The sequence below is a fragment of the Macaca thibetana genome, chromosome 4 (genome assembly GCF_024542745.1).
Source record: "Macaca thibetana thibetana isolate TM-01 chromosome 4, ASM2454274v1, whole genome shotgun sequence".
Taxonomy (NCBI): Eukaryota; Metazoa; Chordata; class Mammalia; order Primates; family Cercopithecidae; genus Macaca; species Macaca thibetana.
Window position 1 is genome coordinate 17,832,241 of NC_065581.1, and position 21,805 is coordinate 17,854,045.

A 21,805-nucleotide genomic window follows, 5' to 3' on the forward strand; every position below is an offset into this window, starting at 1 on the left:
GTATGAGTGCCAGGAATAATAATGAAGAGGAAGGGGATAAAGAAGGGGAAAAGGATTAGAGAACAAAGATACAAATAGTTAGAAAATCCCCAGAAACTATGTGTAAGAGTGGAACAGAGAGAAAACATTTAAAAAAAAAAACCGAAAACAAACCCAGTACCTGTCTAAGTTGAAAGATGCCTCCTGTGTTGACATCTTTTGCCTGATGAAGTTCCACGGCAGCATACTCCCCTAACTCATTCAATTCTAATATGGAGATCCACATTTCTATTCTTCGCGTTACTTCATTCCACCTGCAGAAACACATTCCAACAAGCAAGAGCCTCACTGTCCAGCCACACTGTTAGTAACAGTAATAAGCCACCATTCACTGAGCACTTACTATGTGCTAGGCACTCTGCCATGTATCTCGTATAAGTTACTTCCTTATTTAACTCTCAAAACCACCCTGTCATATTGTTTCTATTTATTTTATTGAGGTAGACTGAAATGTCCACATCTTGAGTATACAGTTCGATGAGTTTTGAGAAATGCATATATGAGTGTAACTTGCCCTATCACCTCAGAAAGTTTGCTCATACCCATTCCCATTCAATCCCCACACTCCCGTAGCAACCGTGTAACTCAGAGATTAGTTTTGCCTGTTCTAGAACTCCAGATAAATGGAATCGCACATTATGTATTCTTGCGTCTGGCTTCTTTCATTCAGCATAATGTTTCTGAGATTCATCCAAATGGATAAAAAGTTTTTTTCTTTTTTAATGCAGAGTAATACTTTATTTATGAATAATACCAATTTATCCCCATTCACTCACTGAAGGATATTTGGGCTATTTGCAATTTGGGGATACCATGAATAACAATACTATGAACATCACATAGGCCGGGTGTGGTAGCTCACACTTGTAATTCCAGCACTTTGGGAGGCCAAGGCGGGTGGATCACCTGAGGTCAGGAGTTCGAGACTAGCCTGGCCAACATGGTGAAACCCTGTCTCTACTAAAAAAAAAAAAAAAAAAAAAAAAAAAAAATTAGCCAGGCATGGTGGCAAAGGCCTGCAAGCCCAGCTACTCAGGAGGCTGAGGCAGGAGACTCACTCCAGTAGGTGGAGGCTGCAGTGAGCTAAGATCGCACCACTGCACACTTCAGCCTGGGAGACAGAGTAAGACTCCAACTCAAAAAAAAAAAAAAAAAAAAAAAAGAACATTGTGTACAATTCTATTGTGGACTGACATTTTCATTTATCTTGGGTAAATACCTATGAGTGGGATTCTCGGGTCATAAAAGAGGCGAATGATCAACTTGACAAGAAAATGCCAGTTTTCCTCCAGATTGTGGCTTGTGTATTCATTTTTGTAGTGGTCTTTTGATGAGCACGTGCTTCTAATTTTGATTAAGTCCAACTTAAACATTTTTTTTCTTCCATGGTTAGCACTTTCTGTGGCCTTTCTGAGAATATGTGACTATCTCAAAATCCTGTGTTCTTCTGTAAGCGTTATAGTTTAAGGTTTCATATTTAAGGTTACATATGATTCATCTCAAATTAATTTTTGTATATGGTGTGAAGTCAAGAACAAGGGTGATTTTTCTCCACAGAGATGTAGTTGTTTCAGTCTCATTTGTTGATAGGACATACAATTCCCCATTGAACTTCTTTAGTACCTGGTAGTTTCTTTCATCATTTTCATTTTACAAAGGAGGAAATAGGATCAGAGAAGGCTGGCTTCCTTCCCTCCCTCCTTCTCTCCCTCCCTTCCTCTCTTCCTCCCTCCCTTCCTTCCTTCCTTCCTTCTTTTTTTTTGAGACAGAGTCTTACTCTGTCACCCAGGCTGGAGTGCAGTGGCACAATCTTGGCTCACTGAAACCTCCACCTACCGGGTTCAAGAGATTCTCCTGCCTCAGCCTCCTGAGTAGCTGGGATTATAGGCACATGCCACCATGCCTGGCTAATATTTGTATTTTTAGTAGAGACAGGGTTTCACCATGTTGGCCAGGCTGGTCTCTAACTCCTGACCTCATGATCCGCCCGCCTCGGCCTCCCAAAGTGCTGGATTAGAGGCGTAAGCCACCGTGCCCGGCCATTCTTTTTTTTTTATTAAATGATTTTATTTTTTTTTATGAGCAGCCTCCTAGGCCAGAGTAGGTTCAGAGACTGCTCAAGTCCTAGTCTTGACCTTGTATCTAAAACTGACAGCCAAGTACAAACCTGTCATGCAGTGTTCTTGTCTTAGCATGAAGAGAATCAACCTCCCAGATGGAGGTGCCATTTCCAGCACACCGGTGGCCCCACACTTCAATGGCCAGTGCTCCATCTGAAATGAACTCCAGAAATTCTTCCGTTACATTCACCACATAGTCCTGGGGTAAGTGGGGGAAAGCACAAGAATTATGCTTAAAGGAGTCTGTGAAATTTCCTTTTGACCTTTCAACTGTTATATTTATTTTAGAGTATGTTAGCCTGATCTCGACCTTAAATCCATCTCTTCTGTTTTACAGAAAACCATAAAGAACCACAGAATATTAGATCTGAAAGGAAAATTGGGAGGCAATTTAATTCAACCTGTTTCTTTTTTTTTGAGATGGAGTCTTGCTTCATTGCCCAGGCTGGAGTGCAGTAGCGCGATCTCCGCTCACTGCAAGCTCCGCCTCCCAGGTTCACGCCATTCTCCTGCCTCAGCCTCCCGAGTAGCTGGGACTACAGGCGAACGTCACCACGTCAGGCTAATTTTTAAATTTTTAGTAGAGACGGGTGTTAGCCAGGATGGTCTCGATCTCTTGACCTTGTGATCCACCCACCTCAGCCTCCCAAAGTGCTGGGATTACAGGCGTGAGCCACCATACCCAGCCTCAACCTGTTTCTTGTATCAATAAAGAAAATGAAGAAAGCAAATTGTCCAAAGTCATATGGTTTGTTAGTTACAGAGCTGAATCTACATTGTCTTACACTTGGTTCATTCTCAGGTCCACAGGACCAGTCTGATTTTCAGGTGGCACAGACTAACTCAATGAACTGTTCCTTGCCATGGCTTAGGAGAATAATAACAGAATTAAATTTTATATGGTTATCTTCATGACTTTATGCTCTTGCTTTTAAGCTTTCCTACCCTATCTCCTCTTTCTAAAACACAGACAGACTGGGCACGGTGACTCGCGTCTGTAATCCCAGCACTTCGGGAGGCCGAGGTAGGAGGATAGCTGGAGCCCAGGAGATAGTGACCAGCCTGGGCAACAAAACGAGATCCTGTCTCTATAAAGTAAAAATTAGCCAGGTGTGGTGGTGCATGCCTGTAGTCCCAGCTACTCAGGAGGCTGAGGCAGGAGGATTACTCGAGCCCAGGAGTTCGAGGCTACAGTGAGCAATGATTATGCCACTGCACTCCAGCCTGGGCAACAGAGTGAGACATCGTCTTTAAAAACAAAAACAAACCCAAACAGATGATTGTGAGGAAATGAATACTGAACTGACCGAGATGGGTGGCAAATCACCCAGAGAAACGCAGTAGGCAACGAGCCAAGCTAATTTTCTTTCCATTAGTCTCTCAGTGGAATCTCAGGTGAAGACATCTCTTGTGATGCTAATTTGCAGAAACAGTTGTGCTATATTTATTTAACCATATAGCATCTGCTTTTCAGTCTATTTTATTTGAAGATAGACCCAGAATTTAAGAAGAAAAACAAACTTCATGACAATCTATACATTTTAGAGATGAAAAAACTCCAAGATCACAAGAGCCCAGAAGCTCTGGGACTAGCATTTATTAAAACAGCTGTTAACCAGAACACACGTGAAATTCAGATTTCATCTTTCTAAACAAGCAGCTTTGTGGATTCAAAGAAAGATGGGGAATATTTAAAAGAATATTCAGAGAACAACAATAAAAATGATTAATAAAGATTTTGAGGAACAGACTTGGTGAATACAGATAAATGTAGGCTATTTGTTTTCAGAAAAAGAAAAACTTGACAGCCTTTACCTATGTGAAATTTTATAGGTGGTGATATGGGTTAGTTTTCTAAGTGTAGAACCAGAAAGAATAAGCATGATTTGCAAAAGAAGGGGTCTTGAGTATCTATGAAGGGTTGTCTAAGGAAAATCAAAACTACAGAGAGGATGGAGCTGGTCTTTCAGAAATGACTTCTCAGCAGTCCCTTGTGAAAGCCAGGAAGAGTATATGATGTCTCAAAGGAGATCCAACCACATTCACCACAAATTCACCTTTCCCTTTTTCTATTTTCTCATATGACTTGTGAGGAAATCTACATGAAATATATCACTCATATGACACATTAGAATGTAATGCTATCTTCCTAAGAATGAGATATGTAGCAACTTACATGTTAAGACGTACAAATTCTGAAATACGTATAATGTGATCCCACTTTTGTATAGCATTTTTAAAGAACTTACGTGTGCATGATATAAAAGGGTGTTTGTACATATGTTATCATACACATATAAAAGATGTAGAGCATAGAAAGTAGTTTAAAGAAATATATAGCAACCTGTCATTGGTGGTTTATATCTTTGGGGAACAAGACTGTTGGTAGAGATCTTTGAGATTTTATTTTAAATATTTGTAAACTATTTGCATGTGTAAGAAGGTACATTTTTGAGGTTAAAACATCCTAATAAACATATTATACTTAAAACAAATGCTCATGGGGACAATCGATTATTGAACTGCACCCGTTTCTGCTGCTTCCCGCCCAGCTCATCTGGTAACGGCATCTATACCTTACAGTGGGAGAAGGTCACTGTGTACTGGGCGTCCTTGGACTGTGGTGAAGGCACCTCGGGGTCTACCACTGGGGCAGCCACCGTAGACTCACACTGGTCCCAGAATGTATATTGACAGAAGACGAAATTTGAGAGGTTCAAGGGCAGTCCCGTTGCTTCTTTAATTTTTACCTGAAGAGATAAACAATACAAATAAAACTCCAATAAACACTAAACATTCTTTTATTTCAGCTACCTCAAATTTAACAGTAAGCAATTAAATAAATCGGTCATCCATTTGACATCTGAAAATATTATATCTGACACTGTGACACTAAGGATTGTATCGATAATGAAATCTGTACCACAGTTCTGTAACTATAGTATACAAACTTGGCAACAAATACACACATCCCTGCAAAAGCTTCCTGAAGGGGTGGCCTGCCCCTCCACACCTGTGGGCATTTCTCATCAGGTGGAACGAGAGACTTGAGAAAAGAAAGAGACACAGAGACAAAGTATAAAGAAAGAAAACAATAACAGTCTGATCTCTCTTTCTTTTCCCCCACACTTCCTAATGACTGAGGCTACCTTTAACAGAAAAACATAATTCACTAAGCAACATACACTTCTTGCATGTCAAATACATAGATACTTTTGAAATTTGATGCAACTGTCAATAGAAAGTGTGCTATATTTCTGAAAACAAAGTACTGTCCACCATTGTATCTGCTGTTACAAAATTCAACTTTTACTACCCTGGATGAAAAACTCTCATAAGATTTTTTGTAAAATGGTTTTGCATGAAAAAGGTCATTCATATGAGCCTCCCATCACTGTCCTCTCACCCGACATGTCAGTTTTTTGACTCGGTGAATGATTTCCCCGCTGCTGTCTACAACTTCAAGGCTCCCACTTTCACTGGAATTCTCCGAAGAGTCATCCTCCACCACACGCTCTGGAACAGCTCCTGTAACACGCATCACTTCCACGTGGAGACGCCCTGCAACCTGGGTCAAGGAACCAGAGCACCTCAGAGTTAACAGACGTCTTGTGGGCAACCTCGACCTAAGACAGACGTGCCTTCTACAATGAAACTGGACAGGGGCTCTGCAGCTGCTGCTTGGTCATCTTCAGTAACGGGAGCCCTGCTACTACCAGAGCAGCCCATTCCACCACTTGCCCCTGTGATTGTCCTGCCTTAGTGTGAGCCAAATTTGCCTCCCTGCAACTTGCCTTCTGGAGTCATCCTCAAACGTATCCTTCCACAGGACAGCCCAGGAATAGCTTAAAGGCAGCTCTCACAGTCTACCTGGAGTCATCTAGTATCCATGTGTTGTTTTTTTTTTTTCCCCAAGACAGAGTCTTGCTCTATAATCCAGGCTGGAGTGCAGTGGCACGATCTCAGCTCACTGCAACCTCCGCCTCCTAGGTTCAAGCGATTCTCCTGCCTCAGCCTTCTGAGTAGATGGGATTACAGGTGCATGCCACCAAGCCCAGGTAATTTTTTTTTTTGAGACGATGTCTAGCTCTGTCACCGAGGCTGGAGTGCAGTGGCACGATCTTGGCTCACGGCAACCTCTGCCTCCTGGGTTCAAGTGATTCTCCCGCCTTAGCCTCCCAAGTAGCTGGAATTACAGGTGCCTGCCACCATGCCCAGCAAATTTTTCTATTTTTAGTAGAGACAGGGTTTCACTGTGTTGGCCAGGCTGGTCTCGAACTCCCGACCTCATGATCCGCATGCCTTGGCCTTCCAAAGTGCTGGAATTACAAGCGTAAGCCACTGTGTCCAGCCAATTTTTGTATTTTTAGTAAAGACGGGTTTTCACCGTATCAGCCAGGCTGGTCTCGAACTCCTGACCTGGTGATCTGCCTGCATTGGCCTCCCAAAGTGCTGAGATTATAGGCGTGAGCCACTGCATCTGACTATCCATGTTTTTTAAAATATTCATGTGAGTGAATATAAAATGCTTAATTCACTTATTCATTTGACCAAAGAGCTAGCTCATGAAATACCAAAATAAAAACAGGTTCTGCCATCAGGGAGCAGTCAAAGGAGGCAAGACAGAGAAGTAACTCGCTAACAGGCCAGGTGTGGTGGCTCAAGCCTGTAATCCCAGCACTTTGGGAGGCCGAGGCGGGTGAATCACCTTAGGTTAGGAGTTCAAGACCAGCCTGGCCAACATGATGAAACCTTGTCTCTACTAAAAATACAAAATAATAAAAAAAAAAAATTAGCCAGGCATGGTGGGTCACACCTGTAGTCCCAGCTACTTGGGAGGCTGTGGCAGGAGAACTGCTTGAACAGGGGAGGGCAGAGGTTGCAGTGAGCCGAGATCGCACCACTGCACTCTAACCTGGGCAACGGAGTGAGACTCGGTCTCAAACAACAACAGCAACAAAACTCACCAATAACAGCATAGATTAGTTGCTATAATAGATATATGTGCGAGTTGTTATAGGATAAACTTACCCACCAGCAAATATTTACCAAGAACTAACTGTGCCAGGAACTGTGCTAAGTGCTGTGCATCCAACAGCAAACCAAATTGACAAGGTTCCTGGGCTCGGGCAGCTTTTATTCTCTTGAGATTGGAGAATGGGTGTGTAACTCAGACTGGGGCTGAGAGCAGGATGAAGGAGGGTTCCATAAAGCAGTGCCATTAGATCTAATCCAGGAGGAACAGCATATTGAAAGCCACACAAATATGAGGAAAGTTATTTTAAAACTTTTTCATTAAAAGGCTTTAAATTTTCTATCATGGTGGCTCTCTGGATAGGAGTCAGTTTAAACATGTTTCTCTTAAAGCTGGCTGCACAGAATCAAATTAGAGGAAAAGGATTATTCTGAAATTTGCATTCTTGGAGTGCTTTAATTGTCTTAATTATCTCTCGTCACACAGTTTCAGGTTGTAATAACTGTGGCTATCACTACACATGTGTCCAAGGTGACACATGTTCTGGTAGTGTGCTGTCATCCTAAACAGGGAAGGTTATTTTTAAAGGTAGATTAGATCCAACTTCCACACAGCAATTGGCACTGGCACCAAGGACCTAAGAGAAATCACATGATGATATCTGAGAAGTAAGACAAATACGGAAGAAGCAGTAAGATGAGGGAAGAAAGGAAATAAAAGAAATCAGAAGATAGTTGTTCTTAATTTTTTTTTTTAATGCTTTTCGATAATCTAATTCACTTTAATATAATTTCAGGGGGATTCATGGAATACTCAAAGCACACCATAGACTCCAAATTAAGAAGTCCTGAGCTAGGGACTCAGCCACTGAATCACTCTGCCATCTTAATTGTGCTCACTTTTTCTTTCTGAGACAGGGTCTCGCTCTGTTGTCCAGGCTGGCCTGCATTGGTATGATCATGGCTCACTGCAGCTTAGACCTACCTGGGCTTTGGTGATCCTCCCACCTCAGCCTCCTGAGTAGCTGGGACTATGGGTGCTCATCACCATGCCTGGTTAATTATTATTATTTTTTTTTTTGAGACAGAATCTCGCTCTGTCACCCAGGTTGGAATGCAGTGGTGTGATCTCGGCTCACTGCAACTTCTGCCTCCTGGGTTCAAGCGATTCTCCTGCCTCAGCCTCCCGAGTAGCTGGGACTACAGGTGCCCGCCACCATGCCTGGCTGATTTTTTTGTATTTTTAGTAGAGATGGGGTTTCACCATATTGGCCAGGCTGGTCTCAAACTCCTGACCTTGTGATCCACCCGCCTCAGCTTCCCAAAGTGCAGGGATTACAGGCGTGAGCGATTGCGCCCTGTCCATGCTTGGTCAATTTTTAAACTTCTTTTTTAGAGATGGGGTCTCACAATGTTGACCAGGCTAGTTTCAGACACCTAACTGTGCCCATTTTTCTCATGGGAAAAAGCACCGTTAGGCACTGGTCCTCTGGAACAGAATGTCCATGGCGTGTTTCCATAGTGGATGGTGGGCTGTGCACCTATACCCAACAACTGGGAATGTGGGTCTATACTGCAGCTTCACTTTGGGCAGAATGGCATCTTATTCTTCGCCTGCTCTAAGAATCACAAGAAATAACTTGGTAGTTCAAGGTACATTTTCTGAAATACCTTATGCCTACCTAGGCCACTATATCTAAATAGCTGAAACACCAGAGTTTAAAAGGAGGGTAACAAGGAGTCATTGAAGCCTGTTTTGTCTGAGTACTCTGGATTGCAAAATAATCCTCCTAAGCTGTATCTTATAAAGACCATTTAGGGGCCAGGAAGGAACTAGAGTATATTGCAAAAGTATGAGATTGCCTTTAAAAAGAGAGAGCAATATGGGGCACAGAGCTGAATATGGTTTCCAAAATATTTCCAATTTGATTAAAACAAAGAAAAAACTTGTGACCTCCAAATATTAAATGTGTTATAATAATCCTTTAAGACCATGACTTAATCCTCAAAGCTTCTAATATCGATTATTAGTAGAGAAAGAAGAATGCAGATCTTGACTATTTGCCTTAGTTTCTTGATCCACCTCAAGAACACAGCTTAAACAGAATGAAAAACAAAATAAAACGAAAAACTTGAACCACCGTCGTTCTCCAAGGCTGGCCTGTGCTTACCTCCCCCTGCTGGCTGATGATAGGGACTGCATACTGGAGTTTCACATCGCAGAAGAGGCATTCCAAGAACACATTCGCCACCCCGATGAGGTTGTGATTCTCTTGGGCTTCATAGAAAGGGTCACCTCGTTTCCCGCAGAGTCTCTTTGCCTGAGCAGTAGGAGGAGCCAGTGAGTGCATGAATAAGAAACACAACATCAATTTAAATAATATTATTTAAAACTAGAGTTTGAAAAAAAATTTAAAGAATCTATCCATTTAAACAGGAAGTAAAATTAGAATGTCACATAAAGAAAAACTAAATTAGCCGGGTGTGGTGGTGCATGCCTGTGGTCCCAGCTACTCAGGAGGCTGAGGCACGAGAATCGCTTGAACCCAGGAGATGGAGGTTTCAGTGAACCGAGATCATACCACTCCAGCCAGAGTGAGACTCTGTCTCCATTAAAAAAAAAAAAAAAATTAGCCCATAGGAGGGGCCTGCTTGCTGGGGAGCTAAGTGATGCCTGTGCAGAGGATTACTCTTCAGTCCCTGCCTTGTCGTCCCTACCCACCTCACCTGCAGCTTTTTCATTTCATCCCCTTTGCTTTGCCTCATCTCCTTTGCCAAGTCTTCTTTTCCACTGCTAATGTCCAAAAAACGGATTATGCAAGCTAAAATTACTCTTAGTAATCTACCCAGCCATGATCACAGCTAGGGGTGTGTGAACACACATTAATGAATGTGAAATCCACACTGGCTCCAGCCAAGCTGATTTTTCACAGCACCGATAAAATGGCATAAATTTACTTCATTCTACTTCTTTTCACTTGAAATGTAGTAAACATGAAGCCAGATAAGAATACTATACGTTTTCTTCATTTAGTTCCCATCTGTGTGGGGATCACGTGTTATATTACTGATTCGACTTAGCACTTCTTTCAAAATCACTTGTAATTTATTTTCCTGATATAAATGTCTCAAGTATCATCAGCACATCTGTGTGTGTGTGTGTGTGAGATGCTAAATCGCTTATATTCTCTGTTTTTAACACGACAAAATCTCCTTTACATTTTGTCTCTTTTACCTCAGGAACTTTTTCCTTCCATTCTTGGTAAAGGTCTCTCATATCAATTAATTTATTCTCCAGCTTCTCAATGGTCCACACTTGGGTGCTCTTTCCTTTCCTCCTCACTTGGATAGCTGGCTCACTCACTATTGCACCTCTCTGCATAAGGAAGAAAAAACAAACTGTTATAACTCCTTTTTCGATTGCTAAAGTAATATATATACAACAGTAACATAGTAAGTTTGCAAAACACATACATGTATACAAAAGAAGATAAAATTCTACCACCTAGAGGGATAGTCTGATTTATTTTCTCTCTTCTATGTACACTCATGCACACTTAACTTTTATCACAATCAAGACTAAACAAAAGTATAACTTCACACCCCAATCCTCTCTCCAGTTTTGATATTGTGATCATTTTTCTTGTATTGTTAAATATTCTTCATAAACATGAATTTTTTTTTTTTTTTTTTTTAAGATAGGGTCTTGCTCTATCACCCAAGCTGTAGTGAAGTGGTATGATCTTAGCTCACTACAACCTTGACCTCCTGGGCTCAAGCAATCCTCCCACCTCAGCCTCCCAAGCAGCTGGGACTACAGGCACATGACATCATGACGGACTATTTTTATTTTTTTTTGCATTTTTTTGTATAGATGGGGTTTTGTAACATTGCCCAAGCTGGTCTCAAACTCCTGTACTCAAGTGATCTGCCCACCTTGGCCTGCCAAAGTGCTAGGATTATAGGTGAGAGCCACCAGACCCAGCCACAGACATGATTTTTTAATGGCAACATAGCAGTATCCATAGCATTTGGATCTACTATACATTTGACTAATTATTCTATTGTTTGACATCATGTCTGTTTCAAGTTTTTGCTATTATAAAGTCCACTATGATAAGCATCCTGGACACTTCAATGACTATGGGCTTAGAATAAATTTCCCAAAGGGGAACTACTAGGTCAAAAGAGTAAAACCCAGCAAGACTGATAAGATACTCCCTGACTCATTTTCTAGCTTGCTTGCTGGAAGAAAAAATGAATGGATGAAAAACAATTTTCTTACTTTATTTAAATTTAGTTTTTCTTTTTTTCTGAGTCATAGAAAAACAATTTTCTGGCTGGGCACGGTGGCTCATGCCTGTAATCCGAGCACTTTGGGTGACCAAGTTTGGTGGATCACCTGAGGTCAGGAGTTTGAGACCAGCCTGACCAACACGGTGAAACCCCACCTCTACTAAAAATACAAAATTAGCTGGGCGTGGTGGCACATGCCTGTAATCCCAGCCACTTGGGAGGTTGAGGCAAGAGAATCACTTGAACCTAGGAGGCGGAGGTTGTAGTGAGCCAATACCATGTCACTGCACTCCAGCCTGGGCAAAGAGTGAAACTCCATCTCAAAAAACAACTGTTGCAGGAAGTCAGGAACCCTGAACGGAGGGACCAGCTGGAACTGTGGCAGAGGAACATGAATTGTGAAGATTTCATGGACATTTATCAGTTCCCAAATAATATTTTTATAATTTATTATGCCTGTCTTTAATATCTTAATCCTGTTATCTTCATAAGCTGAGGATGTATGTCACCTCAGGACCACTGTAATAATTGTGTTAACTGTACAAGTTTATCGTAAAACACGTGTGTTTGAACAATGTGAAATCCGTGCACCTTGAAAAAGAAAAGAATAACAGTGATTTTTAGGGAACAAGGGAAGACAACCATAAGGTCTGACTGCCTGTGGGTCTGGGCAAAAAGAGCCATATTTTTCTTCTTGCAGAAAGCCTATAAATGGACATGCAAGTAGGAGAGAGATTGCTAAATTCTTTTCCTAGCAAGAAACATTAATATTAACACCCTAGGAAAGGAATGCATTCCTGGGGGGGAGGTCTATAAATGGCCGCTCTGAGAATGTCTGTCTTACCTGGTTGAGATAAGGACTGACATATGTCCTGGTCTCCTACAGTACCCTCAGGCTTACTAGGGTGGGGAAAAACTTTGCCCTGGTAAATTTGTGGTCAGACCAGTTCTCTGCTCTCGAACCCTGTTTTCTGTTGTTTAAGATGTTAATCAAGACAATATGTGCACCGCTGAACATAGACCCTTATCAGTAGTTCTGCTTTTGCTCTTTGCCTTGTGATCTTTGTTGGACCCTTATCAGTAGCTCTGCTTTTGCCTTTTGTCCTGTTCCCTCTGAAGCATGTGATCTTTGCTAGACCAGTATTAGTAGTTCTGCTTTTTGCCCTTTGAAGCATGTGATCTTTGTACCTACTCCCTGTTCTTACACCCCCTCCCCTTTTGAAACCCTTAATAAAAACTTGCTGGTTTTGAGGCTCAGGTGGGCATCACGGTCCTACTGATATGTGATGTCACCCCCAGCGGCCCAGCTGTAAAATTCTTCTCTTTGTATTCTTTCTCTTTATTTCTCAGCCGGCTGACACTTATGGAAAATAGAGAACCTACGTTGAAATATTGGGGGTGGGTTCCCCTGATAAACAACAACAACAAAAACAAAAAACAATTTTCTTCAAAGTTTCTCTCTACAGGAAAAATTCTTCAAGGTGAAATGACAGGAAGCTCTCAAACGCTGTATCATAAAAAGTCTTCCTTTCTTGTAGAATTCACTCTTAAAAAGGTACCATAGCAGGCCAGGCACAGTGGCTCACGCCTGTAATCCTAGCACTCTGGGAGGCCGAGCGGGTGGAACATTTGAACCCAGGAGTTCAAGACCAGCCTGGCCAATATGGCAAAACCCTGTCTCTACTAAAAGCACAAAAAATAGCCGGGTGTGGTGGCATGCGCCTGTAATCCCAGCTACTCGGGAGGTTGAGGTAGGAGAATTGCTTGAACCAGGGAAGCAGAGACTGCAGTGAGCTGAGATCATGCCATTGCACTCCAACCTGGGTGACAGAGCGAGACTTAGTCTAAAAAAAAAAAAATCAAATAAACAAAAACCAGGTACTATAGCCTACACATATTCCCCCAATTCAGAAAGGGGTATTTACATGCAAAAAAAAAAAAAACAGGTAAAATATGTTTCTAGTTTTATTGTTTTAAAGAAGGCATATAAATTAGGAAGTCCTTCAGCCACTAAAATTCTGTGTATTCTGCTTATTACATATCTAAAAACATCATTTAAATAGCATTCTTACCCAATGAGGTGTATAAAGAATGTCTTGAAAAAAATAAATACCTCTGGCTGATATCAGGATCTCCTCAGGAATGTTTCTGGGATTTCAGTTTTAGATCCTGTTTTACAGTATTTACTATTGTGCATCTTGCCCTCTCACTTGAAGGACATTCTTACCTTCCTATTGGCACTGAGGTTTGCAGCAGGGATCTGAAGAGTCACTTGGTAATCAGTGAGTTTGCTCATTTCCTCAGCCAAGAAGTTTGCTTCCCTCACCAAGGTGTTAGCTTTAACCAGCTGCTCTCGCAGTTTTGCCAGGCTTTGTCGGAAGAGTTCGTCCCTGCAGTGTCACAGAAAAGGGAATGAGAAAATCTAAAAGAAAACTGCAATCCCGTTTCTAAGTGAGCATCTTATTAGAAAATGGTAGAAAACTCCTCTCGGGCAGTATTTTTCAAACTATTTTACCAGACTACCTCTCATCCTTCCCTCCTGCCCACAGACGGGCTATCTGTTGAGAACTACTGATGGAGAGCAAATTGTTGAGCGACTTAACTGAAAACCACGTTAATTATGTAACATATGAAAACGATCAGATTGTGATATGAGGATGCAAAAAACCAGTACAGGAATCTTCAGGAAAAACAAACGACGATTATGACTTGTGTGTGCTGAGGGAGGGTGGTGCGGCAGGGAGCGGCTGGTAGATGAGAGAAACCTGGAGTTAGGAGAACAAAGTATTTTTCATGACTTCTGCAGCTGGCAAAAGTCATGCCATGGTAAGGTAGTTCTGCTGCAGCAGGAATTCTTTTTTTCAACTCTCTGCACAACATTACTTGCTGATAAAAAGTTTCTCTAATATCCCAAATTGGTCAAAATCATCTTATATGTTCTCTCAGCCCCATGCCTTTAGCATTCATAGCATTTGCCATAGTTAGAACTTTTCATTTTTACTGGTGTAATTATTTAATACCTGTCTCCTACTAGGCTGTTAAGTGCCCCGGGGCAGGGACCATGTCTTTTTTTGCTTGCACTACACTAGCTCCTGGCCAAGTGCACGACCCATTGTAGGATATTCAAAAAAGGCCCCCTGAATAAAGAAAAGAGTGCTTCTGGATTTCACATTTGAATCTGGGTTCAAAAGTCACTCCATCTAGCAATTGCTCTGCGCCATATATAACTTCTCTTTTCCACCATTTACACACTGCAGGAAACTCTTATATCATAGAAAAATAATGAGCTCAAAGCATCTAAATCTCTACTCCCCACTCGTCACCTTAGAAATGACAGAGGATACATGCTGCGAGGATGCTAATGTAAAGCAAACAGTTTCTTAAAACCGTGTTACTAGCTGGGGGCAGTGGCTCACGGCTATAATCCCAATACTCTGGGAAGCCGAGGTGGGAGGATCACTTGAGGCCAGGAGTTCAAGACCAGTCTGGGCAACATAGCAAGACCTCATCTCTATTATTAAAAAAAAAAAAAAAAAAAGAAAAATGGTGATGCCATTTTTCTGGTCACCCACGCTTAGATTTGTTCAGTCAGTTCGGTCTCTTCTCTTTTCTACAACGTCCAAAAAGTAAGCCTATTGACTCCTCCTTTGAAGCATCTCCTAAGTCTCTCTGTGTTTTATCGTATCCCTGGCTCAGAGCCCTTACACCTTCCCAATAATCTCACGGCACCCAGGCTCTTCTTGCTCCACTGCAAGGCAGTCCTTATCAAGCCCTGCCTTCCCCAGGCCATTCCTCGGCTCAAGGCCTTGCAGGGCTCCTCTTCTCCCATAAAATAAATCCCAAATTCTGAGTCTGTAGCCTCCCACAACCCCTATGTAATACTTTTGAACTTAATTTTCCCTGCTCTTCCATTAAATCACCTTCTACACCAGTGGTCCCCAACCTTTTTGGCACCAGGGACTAGTTTCATGGAAGACAACTTTTCCATGGACCGAGGTTGGGGAAAGGGAGAGTTTTGGGATGACTCAAGTGCATTATATTTATTGTACACTTTATTTCTACTATTATATTGTAATAGATAATGAAATAATTATACAGCTCACCATAATGTAGAATCAGTGGGAGCCCCGAGCTTGTTTTCCTGCAACTAGACAGTTCCATCTGGGGGTGATGGTAGACGGTGACAGATCATCAGGCTTAAGACTCTTACAAGGAACATGCAATCTAGATCTCTTGCAAGTACAGTTCATAATAGGGTTTGTGTTCCTATGAGAATCTGATGCCACTGCTGATCTGACAGGAGGTGGAGCTCAGGCAGTAATGCAAGTGATGGGGAGCAGCTGTAGACACAGACAAAGCTTCGCTTGCTGGCCCACTATTCACCTCCTGTTGTGCAGCCTGGCTCCTAACAGGCCACGGACCTGTACCAGTTTGTGGTCCAGGGACTGGGGACCCCTGTTCTAGACTACACAAAACAGTTCTTTTGCAGTCTCCCAAATACATCTTACTCTCTTCCATTGCTTTTCATCTGTTCATGCCAATCTGCCCATCCAAAATGTCCTCTACTTTCTCTCTGCTGGTCAAACTCTACCTCTCAAATGCGCTTGAAATCCTTCCTTCTCCCTGAAAATCCCTGTAGAAGACTCAATGCATACAATATTTACTAAATACCTTCCAGGTGACCACATCATTCTAGGCACTAGGGATACTTCAAAGGATTCCCTGTCCCTTGCAACTCATTTTCCAGGAGATAGAAAACAAACAAATAACTATTAATATATAATCCTAATGTTTCCTATTGTTCAATGAAACTGTTCTTTAATTTACTATTATGATTTAATTTTTCCACAAGTTTATATCTTGTTTCATACTACATTCTAAGTGTACAAAGAGAATAAATGACATCTGTGGCTTTCTTTGTAATTCTCACCAGAATTAAATATACTTGATTCTCAACCCATCAATATCAATGTAGGTAAGAGTCCTTCATTATTTCACAACCCATCAACATTTACTTAGGTAAGAGTTCTAGCTTCTTATATAATCACATACAATTAATGACATCTTAATTTTATCCAGTGAAACCTGACAAAAATCAATAATGCAACTATTCTTATGTTTTTGAATGACATTCCCAAAATAGATCTTTATCTTTTTTTTTTTCCTTCCTTCCTTCTTTCTCTCCCTCCCTTTTCCTTTCTTTCCTTCTCTCTATCTCTCTTTTTCTTGGAGATAGGGTCTCCCTATGTTGCCCAGGCTGGAGTGCAGTGGCTATTCAGAGGCGTGATCACAGTGCACTACAGTTTCAAACTCCTGGGCTCAAGTGATCCTCCTGCCTCAGCCTCTGGAGTAGCTGAGACTATAGGCCTGTGCCACTGTACCCGGCCTCTACACTTTTCTTTACTTTTCTTTTTTTTTTTTTTTTTTGAAGAATTTAAGCCCCAAAGAAAATCAATCTGGAATTAAGGGAAATGAAAAAAATATTATAAACTATTTAACTGAAAAACACTATGATTAAAAGCAAACCACTTTCTTTATCAGATACTTTTGTTTTTTAAAATGTAAATATTTTGACTTATTTTGGGTTCAGGGGTACATGTGCATGTTTGTTATATAGGTAAACTCATGACTAAGGGGTTTGATGTATGGATTATTTCATTACCCTGGTAGTAAGCATAGTACTTGACAGTTTTTGTTTTCTTTCTTTCTTTTTTTCCTGAGCCTCTCCCTCCTCCTCCCACAGGCCCCAGTGTCTGTTGTTCCCCTCTTTCTGTCCATCGGTTCCCATGATTTAGCTCTCACTTATTAGTGAGAACACGTGGTATCTGGTTTTCTGTTCCTGCATTCGTTTTCTAAGAATAATGGCTTCCAGTTCCATCCATGTTCCTGCAAAGGACATGATCTTGTTCTTTTTCATGGCTGCATAGTATTCCATGGTATACATGTACCACATTTTCTTTATCCAGTCTATCGTTGGACATTCAGGTTAATTCCATGTCTTTCCTACTGTGAACAGTGCTGCAATGAATATACATGTACTGTGTCTTTATGGTAGAACAACTTATATTTCTTTGGGTATATACCCAGTAGTGAGATGGCTGGGTGAAAAGATAGTTCTGTTTTTAGCTCTCCAAAAAATTGCCACATTGCTTTCCACAATGGTTGAATTAATTTACACTCTCACCAACAGCGTATAAGGGTTCCCTTTTCTTTGCAACTTTGCCAGAATCTGTTATTTTTTGACTTTTTAGTAATAGCCATTCTGACTGGTGTGAGATGGTATCTCATTGTGGTTTTGATTTGCATTTCCCTAATCATTAGTGATAATGAACACTTTTTAATATGCTTTGTTGGCCACATGTATGTCTTCTTTTGAAGACACTTTTGCTTTTATCTTTTATATTGTTTAGTAAATAGAAAGGATATCAATGGGTATAATTATACCAGTTACCCTTAAACAGCTAGCTGTTGCTTGCCGTAAAGCCACCAGCTCATAGTAAATGTGTAAAAGGCAGCTCTTCAGAAAAAGGACTATCTGATAACCTTTTTCTGTTTCTTCCAGGCACAATAAAGTATAACAAGTAACATAACACCTGGTGCGGTGGCTCATGCCTATAATCCCAGCACTTTGGGAGGCCGAGGCGGGTGGATCACCTGAGGTCAGGGGTTCGAGACCAGCCTAGCCAACATGGTGAAACCCTGTCTCTACTAAAAACACAAAATTAGCCAGGTGTGGTGGTGGGCACCTGTAATCCCAGCTACTCAGGAAGCTGAGGCAGGAGAATAGCTTGAACCTGGGAGGCGGAGGTTGCAGTGAGCAGAGATCATGCCATTGCACTCAAACCTGGGTGACAAGAGCGAAACTCCATCTCAGAAAAAAGAGTAACAGAAGTATGATAAATCTTCCTATTTCAGTATACAGACAGATGAGTGGGTAGCTCCTGGGGAAAATATAATTGACTCCCTTCTCTTTATTTAACATTAACAAGTGCATGACTGTTGCAAGCCTTTCACTGCAGGGCAGGGTTCCCTTTTCTCCTCTTGGGAGTCACCTTCTCTGGGTGTGGCCTGCGTTCTGCATCTCATTGCTAGTGAGAGATGCAGTGTGTGTGTGTGAGTTACAGGAAGAGCTCTAGAGTCAGACTGTCACGGCTCTGATCCCATCGCCCAACTTACCAGCAAACTGACCATCTGGGTAAATCATTTTACCTCTCAGCCTCAGTTTCCTTATGTGTAAAGGCAGTAGCAATTGTGAGGATTAGAGGAATACAGGAACAGCAATTAGTACCTGGCACATGGTATAAAATGGTCTATAGATATAAGGTGTTGCTGTGTTGCTTTTCTTTTTTTGGAGACACAGTCTTGCTTTGTCACCCAGGCTAGAGTGCAGTGGTGCGATCTCAGATCACTGCAACCTCCGCCTCCTGGATTCAAGCAATTCTTCTGCCTCAACCTCCCAAGGAGCTGGGATTATAGGTGCCTGCCACCACACCCAGCCAATTTTTGTATTTTTAGTAGAGACAGGGTTTCACCATCTTGGCCAGGCTGGTCTTGAACTCCTGACCTCATGATCCACCCGCCTCAGCCTCCCAAACTGCTGGGATCACAGGCATGAGCCACTGCGCCCAGCCAGGTGCTGCTTTTATTACTACTATTAATTATTATCATAACACAGGTGTTATTAGGAGACTGCAGAGAGACCTGGGTTCAAACTCTGGTTTTTTCACTTACTAGATGGTTGATTAAGGCAGGATATTTAAACTGACTGCCTGACCTATAAGACAGGGATAATAGCTCCTATGGCATACTGCTGCTGGGATGTTAATAAAATGCCTGGACTATGGCAATCACAACAGAAGTCTTCAATAACCTATTGTCCTTATTATGGCAGTCATGATTATTATTATTACCATTTCCTCTACTGTAGGGTCCAGACCTACTGGGTCTGTGGATTTTTCTCCTCATGTGCGGAGATGAGAGATCGTAGAAATAAAGACACAAGACAAAGAGACAGAAGAAAAGACAGCTGGGCCCGGGGGGCCACTACCACCAAGACACGGAGACCGGCAGTGGCCCTGAATGCCTGGCTGTGCTGTTACTTATTGGATACAAGACAAGGGGGCAGGGTAAGGAGTGTGAGCCACCTCCAATGATAGGCAAGTTCACGCAAGTCACATGTCCACTGGACAGGGGGCCCTTCCCTGTTTGGCAGCCAAGGCAGAGAGAGAGAGAGGACAGCTTACGCCATTATTTCTTCCATGTATTTCAAATACTTTTAGTACTTTCACTAACTGTGTTACTGCTATCTAGAAGGCAGAGCCAGGTGTACAGAGTGGAACATGAAAGTAGACCAGGAGTGTGACCACTGAAGCACAGCATCACAGGGAGACGGTTAGGCCTCCGGATGGCTGCGGGCGGGTCTGACTGATGTCAGGCCTTCCACAAGAGGTGGTGGAGCAGAGTCTTCGCTAACTCTCCCGGGGAAAGGGAGACTCCTTTTCCTGGTCTGCTAAGTAACGGGTGCCTTCCCCAGGCACTGACACTACCGCTAGACCAAGGCCCGCTAGGTAACGGGCACCTTCCCAGGCACTGGCATTACTGCTAGACCAGGGAGCCCTCTAGTGGCCCTGTCTGGGCATAACAGAGGGCTCACACTCTTCTGTCTTCTGGTCACTTCTCACCTTGTCCCTTCAGCTCCTATCTCTCTGTATGGCCTCGTTTTTCCTAGGTTACAATTGTAGAACAAAGATTATTATAATGTTGGAATAAAGAGTAATGCTACAAACTAATGATTAATGACACTTACATATAATCATATCTATAATCTATTTCTAGTGTAACTATTCTTATTCTATATATTTTATTACACTGGAACAGCGTGTGCCCTCGGTCTCTTGCCTTGGCACCTGGGTGGCTCACCACCCACACTCCACCACTCTCTCCTTTGAGAGTTCTGATATAAATATTTTAAAGTCATAAATCTTTTATTTTTAGTCAGGTTTTTTTTTTTTTTTTTTTTTTTTTTTGAGACAAAGTCTCACTCTTTCACCCAGGCTGGAGTGCAATGGTGCAATCTTGGCTCACTGTAACCTTCCCTTCCTGGGTTCAAGTGATTCTCCTGCCTCAGCCTCCCGAGTAGCTGGGATTACAGGCGCCTGCCAGCATGCCCAGCTAATTTTTATATTTTTAGTAGAGACAGGGTTTCACCATGTTGGCCAGGTTGGTCTTGAACTCCTGACCTCAGGCGATCCACCCGCCTTGGCCTCCCAAAGTGTTGGGATTACGGGCGTGAGCCACCGCGCCCAGCCTGAGTCAGGTCAGGTTCTTTCTCTGTCACCCAGGCTGGAGTGTGGTGGCACGATCGCAGCTCACTGAAGCCTTGATCTCTGGGGCTCAAGTAGCCCTCCTACCTCAGCCTCCCAAGGAGCTGGGATTATAGGCACGAGCCACCATGCCTGGCTAATTTTTTATTTTTTGTAGAGACAAGGTCTCGCTATGTTGCCCAGGCTGGTCTTAAACTCCTGGGCTCAAGCAATCCTCCCAGTGACCTTATAGGCATGCACCACCACACCTGGCTAATTTTCATTTTTTGTAGAGACAAGGTTTCACTATGTTGCCTAGGCTGGTTTCAAACTCCTGGGCTCAAGTGATCCTCCCGCCTCAGCCTCCCCAAAGTGCTAGGATTACAGGTGTGAGCCACTACACCCAGCTATAAATCTCAAACTTTCACATTTAGTAGATTAATCAGCACTGAAGTTGTATTTAAATAGATTCAAAAGCATACGAAATAAGAAAAAAATGCTTTTGTGTTAAAGAAATTATTCAAACTTTCTAAATTTCAATACATACCTGTATAACCCTTGCAACCTGGCACCATTTTTATTGAAGGGTAAAGGGTTGTGAGGGTAGGAGGGGTCTTTAACAGCTAACATTATAGTAAACATACTTAGGGTGGGCAATATCTGTGAAAGGAAAAGCTAATAGGCAGTAAGTCAGATATGGGATTAAGAGTTCTCTCATTGCTACGTTTGTCCCTGACATGTCTCACAAACCCCTCCCTCAAAGCCCCATGGCCTTGACTCTGGGCTGCCCGCATTGCAGTTCTTACCTCTCTTCTGCCCACTGGGTCACCTTCTGCTGTGCTGTCTGGCTGCTGTAGGCCAGGCGGTCAGGGCCGCTGCTCGGTGGCTGCCTGTCGGGGGAGAGCTGCTGGCGGAGTTGCTCCAGTTCCCGCTCATACATGAGCCGCTGCTCCTCTAGGGCACTTCTCTTTTCTTCTAGGTATTGCTTCTCCAGGACCTGAACCACGTTTTGAACTGGGTCTAGTGAGCCAAGAGACAAGGCAAGGTGTCTTAGTGGTGGCTAAAACAAGCATT

At 42.4% G+C, this 21,805-nt stretch overlaps 1 protein-coding gene across 10 annotated transcripts in view; it reads right to left on the reverse strand.

Annotated features, from left to right (window-relative positions):
• The window catches only part of KIF13A (kinesin family member 13A), a 230,601-nt gene that overhangs the window by 37,712 nt on the left and 171,084 nt on the right, over positions 1-21,805 (reverse strand). For all 10 annotated transcript variants that reach the window (XM_050788663.1, XM_050788658.1, XM_050788654.1 and 7 more), the window contains 8 exons: positions 21,538-21,751; positions 13,657-13,819; positions 10,369-10,509; positions 9,305-9,454; positions 5,566-5,727; positions 4,736-4,909; positions 2,207-2,358; positions 161-293 (listed from right to left, as the gene is read on the reverse strand). In XM_050788663.1, coding sequence (XP_050644620.1) covers positions 161-293; positions 2,207-2,358; positions 4,736-4,909; positions 5,566-5,727; positions 9,305-9,454; positions 10,369-10,509; positions 13,657-13,819; positions 21,538-21,751 — 1,289 coding nt within the window. The remainder of the gene's footprint in view (positions 1-160; positions 294-2,206; positions 2,359-4,735; positions 4,910-5,565; positions 5,728-9,304; positions 9,455-10,368; positions 10,510-13,656; positions 13,820-21,537; positions 21,752-21,805) is intronic.